This window comes from Drosophila kikkawai, chromosome X, assembly GCF_030179895.1.
Source record: "Drosophila kikkawai strain 14028-0561.14 chromosome X, DkikHiC1v2, whole genome shotgun sequence".
Lineage (NCBI taxonomy): Eukaryota > Metazoa > Arthropoda > Insecta > Diptera > Drosophilidae > Drosophila > Drosophila kikkawai.
In genome coordinates, this window is record NC_091733.1 from 16,641,693 (window position 1) to 16,655,248 (window position 13,556).

At 37.8% G+C, this 13,556-nt stretch overlaps 2 protein-coding genes across 2 annotated transcripts; both read left to right on the top strand.

Annotated features, from left to right (window-relative positions):
• The first annotated feature begins 1,912 nt into the window (after positions 1–1,912).
• On the top strand, positions 1,913–3,111 carry Cpr12A (Cuticular protein 12A). The gene is made up of 2 exons (XM_017162485.3): positions 1,913–2,355; positions 2,728–3,111. Exons 1-2 carry the CDS (start codon positions 2,031–2,033, stop codon positions 2,940–2,942), a joined length of 540 nt encoding a protein of 179 aa, XP_017017974.1. The 5' UTR covers positions 1,913–2,030; the 3' UTR covers positions 2,943–3,111.
• Positions 3,112–11,819: 8,708 nt separating this feature from the next.
• On the top strand, positions 11,820–13,505 carry LOC108071679 (chromo domain-containing protein rhino-like). The gene is made up of 2 exons (XM_017162484.2): positions 11,820–12,279; positions 12,400–13,505. The coding sequence occupies exons 1-2, from the start codon at positions 11,956–11,958 to the stop codon at positions 13,306–13,308; spliced, it is 1,233 nt and encodes a 410-aa protein (XP_017017973.1). The 5' UTR covers positions 11,820–11,955; the 3' UTR covers positions 13,309–13,505.
• Positions 13,506–13,556: the final 51 nt, after the last annotated feature.

The window sequence follows — 13,556 nt, forward strand, 5'->3', positions numbered from 1 at the left end:
GCCCCCCTGCCCCCTGTCACGCCCCTGACCTTCGGCAGGTCCCAGGCCTGCAAGCTGAGGGGCCCGCTAAATCGCTGCACATTAAATGCAATTAAGAAATGATTGAAATCATAAATTAGCCCTAATTGGCCGCAGGACACAGAGTGGCCCAGCTTGCTCCTTCCCTCGGCTGGCTTCCGGGCCATCTCCCCTTGTGTGGTGGTTGTGTTGCATCTGCTCCAAATGGAATCCCCACTTTTTGAGCTTTTTGAGCGATGACAGAGCCGCCCAAATTGTGGGGTTTATGAATATTTTTGAGCTACTGCCGCAAAACAGTGGGTGCTAAGAGGTGGTAAGTCTGTTGATAAAGGTGTTTTTGGGTGTATGAATTTGAATTAAACAATTTTTACAATTTTAAAAGTTATAACATTTTAGTAAATTGATTTTTAAATTTATAACTAAGCCAAAAATACATAAAATTCTATGCGAAAAGCGTTTTTGTCTTAGTTTTTATAAGGTTAATAAATCTGCTTAACAAGTTTAAAGTATTTTTCAATTTTCTTTTTTTTCCAATTTTTTGATAATTTTAATGGTGTAACTTGAAAAATACATTTTTGAAATTTTGTTTCTTTGGAAAAGGGCTAGATTGACTTGGCTTTTGATGCTGATCAGGAATATATATGTATGATTTATGGGGTCGAAAATGACTTCTTCAGGGCTTGGCAAGCTTCTAATTAAAATTATAATACCCTATAAATATATATAAATACAATTTATAAAATATTTAAATTAATAAATTGTAAAATATATTCATAAAAAGTTTCTAAATACAATAATTAAACCCTTAAAGTTAACAATAGTTAAAAAATAATATAGAAATTAACAACTTGAAGTTAAATATCTTTGGTTTAAAGATATCTGACACTTTTCGGGCTTTTATTATTTGCTGAAATATGCATAAAGATAGCCAGAGAAGCGCGATTTCCGCACTCATGATCATGTCACTATGGCCACATAAATCATTTAATGATATAATTTATCTGGCTTATTAGATAGATATTGGACATTCATTCTGAACAGGCGGCATTAAAGGCACTTTGTAGCGCTTGCCTGGGCCATACATCAATTGGCAGCAAATCGATTATGTCTGGTGTATCAGTTGCCAACTTTGATTGCCCATACCCGTTACCCTCCCCCCCCCACCCCCCAAGTTCACCCTTAACCCAGCCCCTCCTTAACCCAATGAGCCCAATTTGGCGGCCGTGCGAACAGCGAAGCAGCGCCAAAAGCAAACACACAAAAGAGGCGCAACCAAATTGGCCAGTTAGCAACCTGTCCAGCCCCGGCCCCGCCCCTCGTCCAGCCCTAGCCCCCCTAGCCCCCCTTTACCCGCTGAGCAGGCCACAGCGATAAGCATGTGTGTAAGTAGATGAAATTAAGATTTTTTTTGTACGATTAGCACTGAGAACAGAGAGGGCGAGAGAGAGAGAGTAGGAAATGTGCCTGCACTGGGCGAAATTAGTGGGTTTTTACAAATGTAATTTACAGCAAAAGCAAGCTATTTGCAGACTCGGAAATCTGTAAATAAATACTTTTAAAAACCCACAAGGATCAGGCCAAAGAAAGAGCAGGAAAGAGAACTTTTTTGGATCCTTTCTTGAATCCCTGTAAATGGCAGAGTTAACCAAAATTTGGTGATTTTAATTTTGAATATAAAATATTTTTCTTCCGTTTAAATGACATTTCCCAGTGTATTTGGCCGCCGCCTCATCCCCATCCCCACGACTTTTTTGAAATAGCCTGCTCCAGGTCGAAGATCTTGCGCGTCTCAGTCGCTGCCGCGTTTCTGCCGCAGCCGCAGCCGCTGCCTGCGATGTGGACGACTATAAAAAGCCAAAGTAACACTGTTTCCGAATTAAACTGTTAAGAAATTCACACGCGACAGCACACGCCAACACACCGCAACACCCACAAATCCGCACACACGCACACAAATCACTTCCCATTTCCCCTCCCTCACACACACACACACAGACATCAGTTCACACAAGATGGCAGCTTCCGGTGCATTCCTGCTCTCTATTTTCCTGCTGCTCTCTCTCTCCGCCGCCCAGCAGATCGTGGAGAGCGAGAGGAGTGGATCGGAGGCCAAGGTGCGCTTATTGGATCGTTTCGATAACCGATATCCCGATGGCAGTTACGAGTATCGATTCGAATTGGACGATGGAACATCGCGCTATGAGCGCGGATACTTTGGCAAAATCAACGAGATCAAGACCCTGATGGTCGTTGGCTATTATTCGTATCGAATGACCGATGGACGGTTCATCACCGTGTTCTACAATGCCGATCAATTTGGTTATCGGCAGAATCAATGTGAGTATAATTATTGATCGGTTTAATTATTAATCGGTGTTTAATCAAGGGAAGTGAGATTTAAAGTGTGTAAAGCAGTCTAAGCAGTCTTTACTCAGTCTAAATTTGATCTATAATCTAGATGAACTTGAGCATATAACTTAACTATATCATAAATATTTTATTATTTAAAAAAAGTGAGTTGTGTTTAGTAATTAAAACATTTAATTCGATAAAGAACTAATTTCAATTTCAATAATTAATGGTTAAGTTCGAGTAATTCCAACTTTAAGTCCCTGATTAGTAACTGATATGAATTTCTTTCTTTCTCTCTTTTTTTTATAAATTTTCCAATATTGTTCTTATTATTTATTATTATTTTTCCGCCCACAGCGATCACACCGCAAGTGTATCCCAACCTGCCGCGTTCCATTGAAGTGCCCCTGGCCGGGGAGACCTTCCCCTTGGATGCCACTTCCAGTTCCCGGTCGGAGTCTCCCTCTGCTCCGGTAACCCCCTCCCAATTGTCCACGTCGACGCCCCGGGGAACGGGAACGGGAGCAGGAGCGGGGAACGCGACTCCGAATCGCAGAGGGGGCCGCTACTGAGGAACTGTAATTGCACACCATCCTCATTATTATTATTGCGCTGCCTCTCGTTTCGCTGGGCCCCGACGACTACTCGTATTATATTATTATGAATTTTATGTTTTTCACATTTTTTTCCCTCTTTTTTTTTTGTGTTGTTGTGTTCAATGAAATGAGATTAAAAAATAATAAAAAATTGTCTTAAGGCAAAGGATGCGATAATTATGAATTTATTATTAAAGATGTTTCAGCTTGTTTGTAGCTGTTGGGGCTCCGTTTTTATGGTCGCCGCCCCTGTTTTTGTATTTTTTTGTATTATTTTTTTCTTTTGGCTAAGAAGATTTCGTGAATTTTCGAAAGTCGCCGACAATTTGGCAATAAATTTACCGCAAAGCGTTTCGGGGCAATAAAACATAAAAGTGCAGGGCATCCCCCGTTTGCCCTGACATTCAGATACACACATATATATGTTTGTATATGTTTTTATATATACGATATATGTACTGGGAATATTTGGCCATATTTTTGCATTTTTAACACATTTTTGGCGAGCTTCTGGAGCCAAAGGCAATTAAGAAACGAAAACGAAACCAAACCAAACGAAATGAATCGCAATGTTCCGAGATGTTGTCCAGCACAGACAGAAAAAATATGGTGTTGTTTGTACTCTAAAAACAAAATCCAGAATATAAATAGAAGACCTGTTAAGTTTTTTAAAATAAAAATACAAGTTCTTTGGTAAATTTTATTAAGTTAATCATTTTCCTCTAATATTTTACAATATTCTCATACATTTTCCAGCTGTTCTCAGTGCCGGGAATAGAACTGAAGTGAAAATGGAACGAAAAACAGTCCCGCATTCCGTAGCCAAGAGTGTGTGAAGGTTCATCATAAATTTATTAAGTGCCGACAGGAGGGATGTGCCCCGGGAAACGAGTTCAATGTTCCGTCGGCTGACTTGCAGAATTAATTCAATTTTTGCACCTTTTTCGGTGGTGGGCCCGACTATTAAGTCATAAAACATAAAGGGCCATAAAAAATCATCTTGAGATCGGATTGCATTGCCGGCCTGGCCTGGCCTGGCTTAATTGCAGGCCGCCAAAAAAGAATAAAGGATGATTTGTGTGGATATTAAATTGAAATTGATTTCAAATCAGATTAAGCCAAGTGGTTGCATAAGACCAGAAGGCACACACCAAATCCGAAGCCAAGGAAGACGAGTTTTAAAAATAATATATATTTAAAAAAAAAACTGCAGACTAAAATTAGGAAATGTGTGTGAAATTGCAGAGGTAAAGCTGATTGAAATGAAAGCAATACAAGGGAAAAAGTAGGGGAAAACTGGGGGAAGATGTAGGTTGACTCTCCACCGTGGACACTTGATTTGATTAAAGAAAAAATATATAAAATAAAGAACAACTAAATAAATATATATAAGTTTAAAGTGCAACTAAAAACAATTAAAAATAAAAGAAAAAACTCCCCCTATTTATTCCATGAATTATTGTCCAAAAACCAACTTTTCAGGAGTGCTTAAAGCGCCTTTGCAGCCCAACAAAAAGAACTCGCAATCCCCATTCTGTTCAAAAATCCTCCCTAAAAACAAGGACTCGTTAAAATTATCAATGAAACTTTACAATCACAGTTGGATCTGCTTCCTGAAAAGCTGGGAAAACGGGCGGTGGATGGTTGGTATAAAATAAAACCAAATACAAGTGGAAAAAGTCGAGTTGAGCCAAAGTTCTCCCGGCTGCAACTTTGTTAACTTTGACGCTTATTAAAGAGTGGAAAAATCCAGCAACTAAGTAAGTAAGTAAGTAAGTCGGTGAACAATCTCCGTCCACTTGGAAAAATGCTCAAACAAACAAACTTTGACTCGATTAAAGACTTGGCGAAAACCTTAAAAATTTCCCAGGATCCGTCAAGTCAATGTCAATGCCACTTCCCCTTTGGGGTTTTCCATTAAATTCGCATCACACGAAAAATAAAAAGAAAATACAAAAAATGAAGGAAAATTCTTAAATGCCTCAAAAAAAAATTACACACAAGCTTTTTAGCTTTTCCTTTTTATATTATTTTTGTTTTTGTGCTTTGTTGTTATTTTGTTTTTGCCTCGGCTGAAATATAATCAAAAGGCAATAAATATTGCAAATGTGACAAAGCAGGCAAAGTTTAACTAGGACATCGGCCCTTTCCCAGGACACAGCTACAAAATGTTTGCATGCTGCGGTAACAGCAACAAACAGCGCAAAACGGCGGCACAAAAAAATTCTAAAAAAAAAAAGGAGAAAGGAGAAAGGATAAAGAATAAACAGAGGTGCAGAGGACACCAAAAAATGAGCAAGTACGAAAGATTAACTTGACCCAAACAAATTGGGAAAATGCCCTATAAAAGCATTTGTCCTGGCGACAATTTCACATTTTTTCTAAAATATAGAATAATATAATTTTTTTGATTTATAAAATAAATTAATTAACTTAATAATATTTGAAAAAACGTGTAAATAACTACTTATTCCTAGATTTTACTTACAAGAAAGAAGATACCCTTTGGGAGGGTATGGGAAAGGATAAACGTCACTGAGTGGGTGGCGAAAGGAATGGCATTTCTGGGAGTCCGCGTGGAGGGGGCGGCAAAAAAATTAAATATAAAATGCAAAAATGGCTTTTAAGCAGCGACAGTCGCGTTTAGCTTTGCGACCGCGGGCGCCAGAGAGCAAGGAGGTGTACCCAAAGGACGCAGGACGCAGGACACACGGCAGGTGTGTGGGCAGGATGTGCTAAAAGGACATCGCTGTTGTTTGCCGGTGGGTGATGTGTGCAGTTCATCAGCGACCGCAGCAAACGGCCGAGAGAGAGAGATCCTGGCAACACAAAAAGCTAAAAAAAAAAACAGAAAACAGGAAGGGGCAATGGAAAATGGAAAACGAAATTATCATAGGGCTGGGGCTTGGCGGCTTCAAATGAACCAGGAAAAAGGTTCATTAAAGATGAAAATAGGGCGGCAGACGAGCCAGGAACATAATCAGAAATATTTGGCAAGTCGGTAAAAATAAGCCAAGTATTTTTTCAGCAAGAAAACAATTTCCGGAACGGCCTGCAGCCCTCAACAAATTACAAAGTGCAAGCAAAATTTTATTATTTTTTTGCCACCTCCCATTTTTTCTCCTTAATGAAATTGCCAGGCTGAAGTTGTCCCCAAGATTCCGTCCAACTAACTAACTAACTTACTTCTCTTTTTTTTCTCTTTTAAAAGCCTTTGCCACACTCCTTTGTTTATGCAAGCGAAAGTTCATTATTTTAGCGTGCATGCCGCAAATTATGCAATGAACTTTTTTGCTCCAGCTCCTTGAATTTGTAATTCCTTTCATTTCCCATGTATGAAGCACATCCATGTGCATTTTTTGCGGCAAGAATTACAGGCGGATTACAAACCTATTGGCTTGGATTAAATTCATCTGGCGCTGCGTACGTATTTCATGCAGGGAATTAACATTCCAAATTGGTTGCGCTTATTTCGGTGATCAGGGTCAGGGTATGCGCAGGATTTTCGGGTAGCTTAGGCTATGGTGAGTCGTGAAATGCAGCACAAAATAGGTGTTTTTATTGGGGGTTTTATTTTAGAATTTTTTAAAATAATTTAATATAGGATTAAGGGCTCTATTGACTTCTAATTATGTTAGAAAAATAAATTACTATTAAATAATTAAAGTTTTTTTTTAAAGTAAACTAAAGGATTTCAATGCCTCAATATAAACTTTAACATTTAATTTTAGTAAGAAAAGTGTTTTTCTTAATATGTTTTGTTTTTTAAGGTTTACAAATGTGTGTTTAAACCCTTAATAAATAATTGTAATATCTTGTTTTAATATAATAAATATTAATATAGTCACCTAGTGGGCTTTAGACTTCCCAAAAAAAATAATTAAGGGATAACGAACTCGAATTTGTTATTTAAAGTATTTATTAAGTACTCCAATTATTTTTACTTTAGCCAAAAAAATAATAATAACGGTTGACGAAAAACCAGGGAATTGCCAGCCGCAAAACAACTGTGAAATTTATTTAAATTTTTAACGAAAATCCACTCAGAGCATTGCCCGCAAACCCCCCGCTTAACTTCCGGGGAAAATCAAGGTTAGGTGCGACCCACAAATATGCACAAATGGGGTCAAAATAATAGTAACATGTCGCTGAAAAATAAAATGATAAACGAAAAATATATATATGGGCATTTCCACAGAAATTTCAACCGCGGCCAAAAAACTAAAACTTTTCTAAAATGTTTTTTTTCCAAGATAGTAACATTAGGTTAAGGTCAATTGATTAAATTTGAAGGGTTTTATCATATTCTAAAAAAAATTTCGAAATATTCGAATCCATATTCGCGCAAACACGATTTTTCAATATTTTGATGAAAAACATCATAAAAATGGGCCTGTTTTCTTTTGATAATTACATCCAAACCGAGGCATTATGCTTTGACTGTTGTTTACTAACATCACAAGAAGAATGCAAAAAGTCGAAATAAAATGGATATATGCTCTTCTAATTTTATAAAAATCGGACAACTATATCATATAGCTGCCATAGAAGCGATCGGTAAATGTATAAAATATGTAAAGCTGGGAATGTAAAACTGAAACTGTCAAACTGTAAACATAATAAGTATAGGTAAAATGTAATGAAACCCCGTTTTGTGAGTGTTTTCAGCATTTAAATCTATAATACATATAAACATCAAAACCAATCTGCAAGTGTATACAAAGGTATTCGGCGTGCCGAAGTTAGCTTCCTTTCTTGTTTGCTTTGAATGCGTACGAATGTCGCGTGCGACACCATGGAAATGCCCATATTTAAAATATATATTTAAGAAAAAATATATATTTTTTATATATAACAATATATTATAGGCCTTTTATATTTTAATATTAACTTTATTTTTTAGACACCAATGTTTTGCCAACTCTTCTTGTACCAAAAACGCAGACCAGAAGTAGAGATTGCAGGCGTGGTATGTAGTTTTGTTAGGCTTAAAAAACGAACTCAGAACAGCATTCTGAATTATTTTTCACAAAATAAATCGCACCATTTTTGCAAAAATATGTAAATATGTATCATTAAAATTCTAAAAAATTAAGAAAAAATGAAATTGAAAAGAACCCTAAACGTAGTATGCAGTTTTGTTAGGCGTAGAAAAACTAACTTTTCCTAAAGACTAAGTATGATTTATGATTTAGTTATTGTTTAAACATTTACTAATTAGTATAAATTGTAATGAAACTTTAGCAAATTTCAAATTTGTTCTCCTTTTAAAATTGGGAAATTCCTATGAAGTTAACCCAGGCTGTTGGCCCACTTGTACAAAGAAATTCAATTTTTTAAGCCGTGTAACGTATGTAATCCCGCGTTGCTTTATATATATATATATATATTTATATATATATATATGTATATACATATATACACGTCTATATATTTTTGTTTGTTGCTTTTGTTCCTCGCGCTCTTTGGGTATGAAATGAACATGAAGCTATTTGTTAATTCAATGAATTTATTTTGCTGGCGGAGGCAAGGAGTTGCCGCCTGTAACTGAGTTCCAGGATCCGGAACATTGCCCGTACCATGTTTCATGCACACACACAGACACTCACACTCCGCACTCACGGACAGGCATTCGAACACATTGATAAACACATTACAAGATATTTTGCATATTTTATGGCTCGCGGTGGGGAGAGCCCCTCCCATATACTATATTCATGTTTGTGGCGGGGGAAGTCAAGTCAGCCCGAGTTAAAATCTGTTTTTATGATTAATTGCTGCTGCTGCTGGTGGGTTAAAAAAAGTAAAAGCCACCACAAGGAAGGCGGCGAAAAGAAGAAGCTGCATTTTCAGTTTACATTTTCGCAGTCATTTCAACTTGATGCCTCCCGACCACTTTTCCACAATTTTTTCCCATTTCCCAACCAATATTTTTCAGTTCACACATTCGCAGCTTTGGGGTTTTATTTGGCTGCTGCCATGATGTAATGTTGCATTTGGCCGATTTAAATTTGATCTCTGTGTAATCGGGCGTTAATTAAAACTTTTGTTTACTTTCAGCGTTCAGAAAGGGAATGCACATTTCGTTCCTTTAAACCATATGCCCTTTAATTGCAATGCTTTTACATAAATAATTTATATAATTTCTAGTAGTGTTGTTCAGGGGTTTTTGTTTTTAAACAAGTATTTGCCATACTTATTGGGAGAATTTTACTCTGGAAAAAATTGGATATTTAAAATTGAAACAATTTAAAATAGAAATTCGATTAACAATGATAATCTTTTTAGTCGCATATATATAAGATAAATATATTTAAATTATTATTATTAATTTTTAAGATATTTAAATATTTTATTTTCATTGGTTTCATTGGCGCTACCCAAATCATCAGACCACTAGCTAACTATTTTTAATTTGCTGTTACTTTACATTACATTTAAGCTAGAGTCCGTTGGGAATCCTAAGCGTCAATGCGAAGGTAAAAGCAAACCTCGAGAATCGGCAATAGTTCTTTTTGGACCTCAAGTCCTGCAATTACAAATGCTAAACAAATACAGGTCGATAATAATAAATTGTATAAAAAATAATATATATACTTTAAATATAATATCATTTCCAATGTTACTTGTTCCTGCTTTATTCACTCCCTGACATGATCCCAAATTAATGCTTCCCTTAAATCATTTCTTTCGGTGCCTTTATAGCCAAGGCCTTTGCCTCCTCTTCCGTTTCCCTTAATGCTCTCTCTCCTTGGGGCCCTGAGAAGAGGGACGTAAAGGTGGTAGGGTCTTGTAGGGGCGGATGGTGCGCAAGGACAAGGAGCCACTGCAACTGGCATTTTTGGCGTTCCCGGCACGCGCTCACTAATTTTATTCCTTAATAAAAACCAAAGGCACACAATGCGCCGACGAAGGCAGTTCTGCACGTAACGTCCTTGGCCATCGCACAGCCGGGGCAGGGCACGGCACGTCTCCTTGCTCCTCATTGGCTCCATTGTGGGCCGGGATGCTGCTACCTGTACCGTGGCTCGCTATCAAACTGGCAAAGTTCATTAAAGTGATAATTACAAAGGCCGTAAAGCTAACGATGGACGACCAGGACGACACGGAACGGATATACAACTTGGAAACTGAACGCCAGCTAAGAAGGACCTGAAAATAAAGAAGCTGCAGCTGCAGAAGCAAACTGAAAATCCTTAAGCTTAACCCTTTGATGCCGTGGAAAATTGTGGTTTATATTTGATGGAAAATTACTAAAAGAATTTATCTAATTTATTGCAATATCTATAGATAATTATAATTTTATTCAATATTTTAGTTGATGTTTCTACACTTTTTGGAATTATTTAGAGCTATATTTTTATATGATAAATATTAAATTAAATATTTTGACAAATAAAATTGTAAAAGAACCACAACCAAGTCGAAAAAGCACTAAGACAGCCTTTCCTTGTTAGTTTTTTCTAGGTTAATAAATCAGAATACTGGTCCTTTTTCTTATTAAAATGTTTACAATAAATGAGTAGATATTTTTAAGTTTTTTTCTGAAATATTTGCATATTTTATTTAAATTTTATTTAATTACTATTATTATTCCTAATAACTATTTGTTTTATTTGTAATCTTTAAATTCGAATTAAAAATTAAAGGGTTAAAGGTAGAGGAGGGAAACCTTTACCACTCCATAGTACAGATAGTTCCCCAATTTCCAGCAAATGAGGCAAAGCAGTTACACTCGATAAGACTGGAAATTTAGTGTTTGATTTAATTGTGGGACCTAGAATGCAGCCCCTACGCAGACCCCGAACTTTGTGAAGGAAAAAAAGAGAGCAACTGTTCTTAAATACATCTCCAGTAAATATCATTGGCATTGGGATTCAGGTCGAATTTGTGATCGGGGCAAAACACATAAAATGGGGTCGAAACAAGACTTTAAATAATCATAAGCCAAGACCCGAAAAACTTTGCACAGCTGCCAACAGGCTGACGCCCGAGGACCAAGAAAACTTTGCGGCATAAACAACAATACAGGACTGGCAGGGGATGGAAAATCGAGGAAAATCAAGGGAAAATCGGTCTGAATTCGGGACAGCAAAGGCCATAAACTACAATTGAAAGAAACAACAAGGCAAGGAAGCAACAGCAGTCGAGGAAGGCAAAGAAAAACAATAATAAATAAATACAAATGCAAAAATGCCACAAGGATTGGACAAAAGTGAAATACTTTGATATGCATCTAAATGGCATCATCAGCATCATTCGTGCGCTTAACCCCCGACTGCCAAAGGGTTTTCATGTGCGATGACAGCCAGAGCACTGAAAGAAACAACTACTTTAAACAAATTGAAATAACAATGTGAACTTGGCTGCGTTTTGCCAAAAAATGCAACGTTGCACTTACGATAGTCAAGTGGCTGGCAAAGAATATCTTTTTATTAATTTTTACAATTTCAAAATCAATGTTCATGTCAGAAATGTATGATATGTATTACTTAAAAAATTTCTCCCTGTGCAGCAGCTAGAGGGACAACAACAATGATGGCAATCAGCGACACTGCGATTGAGAAGACAACAGCCAATGGAATAGAAATCAGCAGGACAACAACATTGAATGTTGGGGGAAAACTGGGAAAACCCCTAAGAAAAACAAAAACAATAATCAGACCTGCCAGAAGCCAACACAAAGAAGGAAAACACAACACCAAGGGCGACAAGCAAACCGAACGATAAATGCCACAAATCATATTTTATTTTGTCACTCTTTTTCCAGCCTCTAAGTGGGTTCATAAATGCATATTAATTATTATTATTGTAAATTGCCTCGTGATTTTTGTCGCTTTTACAGACATGAACTTGAAAACATATCGATATATCGATGTTGTAATAGTTTTCTCACATTCCTAGCAACTTGGCAAGCTCCTTCCTTTTTCGTTTTCATCTCCGGTGGCGTGACGACCTGCTTTCATTTTCAGAAAAAAAAAAGAAAATCATGAGCAACCGCAAACACTCTAAGAAATCGTGTCGCCCTTGGGACTCCAAGTCCAAGTCCAAGCCCTATAACCCTATAGCCCCATCAAGCGGCCAGGAGAGCGATGTTCCCGATTCTAAAGGCTTCATAGACAAGGTCATTGGGAAAAGGTTAAGGAACGGGCGCGTCGAGATGCTAGTTAAGTGGATAGGCCATCCTTCCACTTGGGTGCCATTGGTCAATTTTGGCACCTGCTTGTCGATGCTCGAGGATTATGAAACCGAGCAGTTGCAGCTACGTGGAATCCACCAAGAGATGCTATCCAACGATCAGGATTCGATGAGTGTAAGAAATTTCCTCCTTTGCCACAAGGAAATCCAAGTAGAACCTTTTTACATGCATATCTGTAGCGAAGGTTGTACCGATTTCCTTGCCCAATGAATTTATACTTACAACGTTGTATAGTTTCCTAGCCTTGGCCCGTTGACAATCCAATCGGATCCGACCGAAAGGCTGGCAGAGGCTGGAATAAGTCCATTGGAGACCGCGGAGAACCAGAACGACGATGACCCCGGCAACACGCCGGACTCCAGTGGCAGTTCTCGCAAGGGCATGGATTCTTTAAGTCCACTGAAAGAGCTGATTGGTAAGAGCCCATTGAAGGCCCCCAAGAATCTGAAAGATGATGCCTACAACACGTCTGACTCCAGTGGCGGTTCTCCCGAAGGTTTGGATTCAAGTCCTTATAAAGAGTGGAAGATTCAATCGAAACTGCCCGGAAAGCCAACAGAAAAGGCTGGAAAATATTCAGTGAAAGCCAAGAAGAACCTAAAGTTTAACAACGATGACACGCCTAGCTGCAGTGGCAGTTCTAGCAAAGGTATGGATTCATCAACTCCAGCCGAATCTAATGGGCAATTCGGGATAAAACCACACAAAGAGCTGCTTGGAAAGCCTAATGAAAGCCCAGGGAACCGCAAGAGGAATCTAACAGTTGATGAAGCTAGGAAGTTACATGCTAGCAAAGGTTCGAACTCCGAATCCAACTGGAAGATCCAATCGAAACCGTTCCAGAAGGTGGAACAAAATCCAAAAAAGGTAATGAAGAACTCCCACTTTGAGGAAGACGACGACTCGTCTGATTCAAGTTCATCCCACTGGAAGATGCCGCCGTACCCGAAAGTCTATGGGTTTGCTCGCGGACTGGAGATGGATAAAGTGGTGCACAGCTTCCATGTGGGTGAGAAACGCATTCTGTTTGTGACCTGGAAGGGATACGACGGCAACGATGCGGTGCCCTTTGACGAAGTGAAGGCAGCCTATCCGGAAAAGATTATCGAGTATTTTGAGAACATGGAGCGGCGTTACAAATAAACATTTTTATACTACAAACATTAACGAAAAACCCAACATAATGGGGATTCGTTCAAGGCATCGAAAATCCATCAGGAAACAGTTGATCTCCTTCAGAAATTCATACTAAACCTAATTGTGTCTGATTTATAGATAGATAAATTATAAATTATACAAACATGAATTTCAGAATCATTAAAAGGCTACTTTTTCGCTTACTTTGGGTTTTTTCTTTATTGATAAATAAATTATAGGTTCAAAAAAAAAAA

Excerpts from the sequence above, each read along its gene's own strand:
- Cpr12A (XM_017162485.3), top strand. The coding sequence starts at position 2,031 with ATGGCAGCTTCCGGTGCATTCCTGCTCTCTATTTTCCTGCTGCTCTCT. Across the intron at positions 2,356-2,727 it reads TGGTTATCGGCAGAATCAAT|CGATCACACCGCAAGTGTAT; the intron begins GTGAGTATAATT and ends TTCCGCCCACAG.
- LOC108071679 (XM_017162484.2), top strand. The coding sequence starts at position 11,956 with ATGAGCAACCGCAAACACTCTAAGAAATCGTGTCGCCCTTGGGACTCC. Across the intron at positions 12,280-12,399 it reads ACGATCAGGATTCGATGAGT|TTTCCTAGCCTTGGCCCGTT; the intron begins GTAAGAAATTTC and ends AACGTTGTATAG.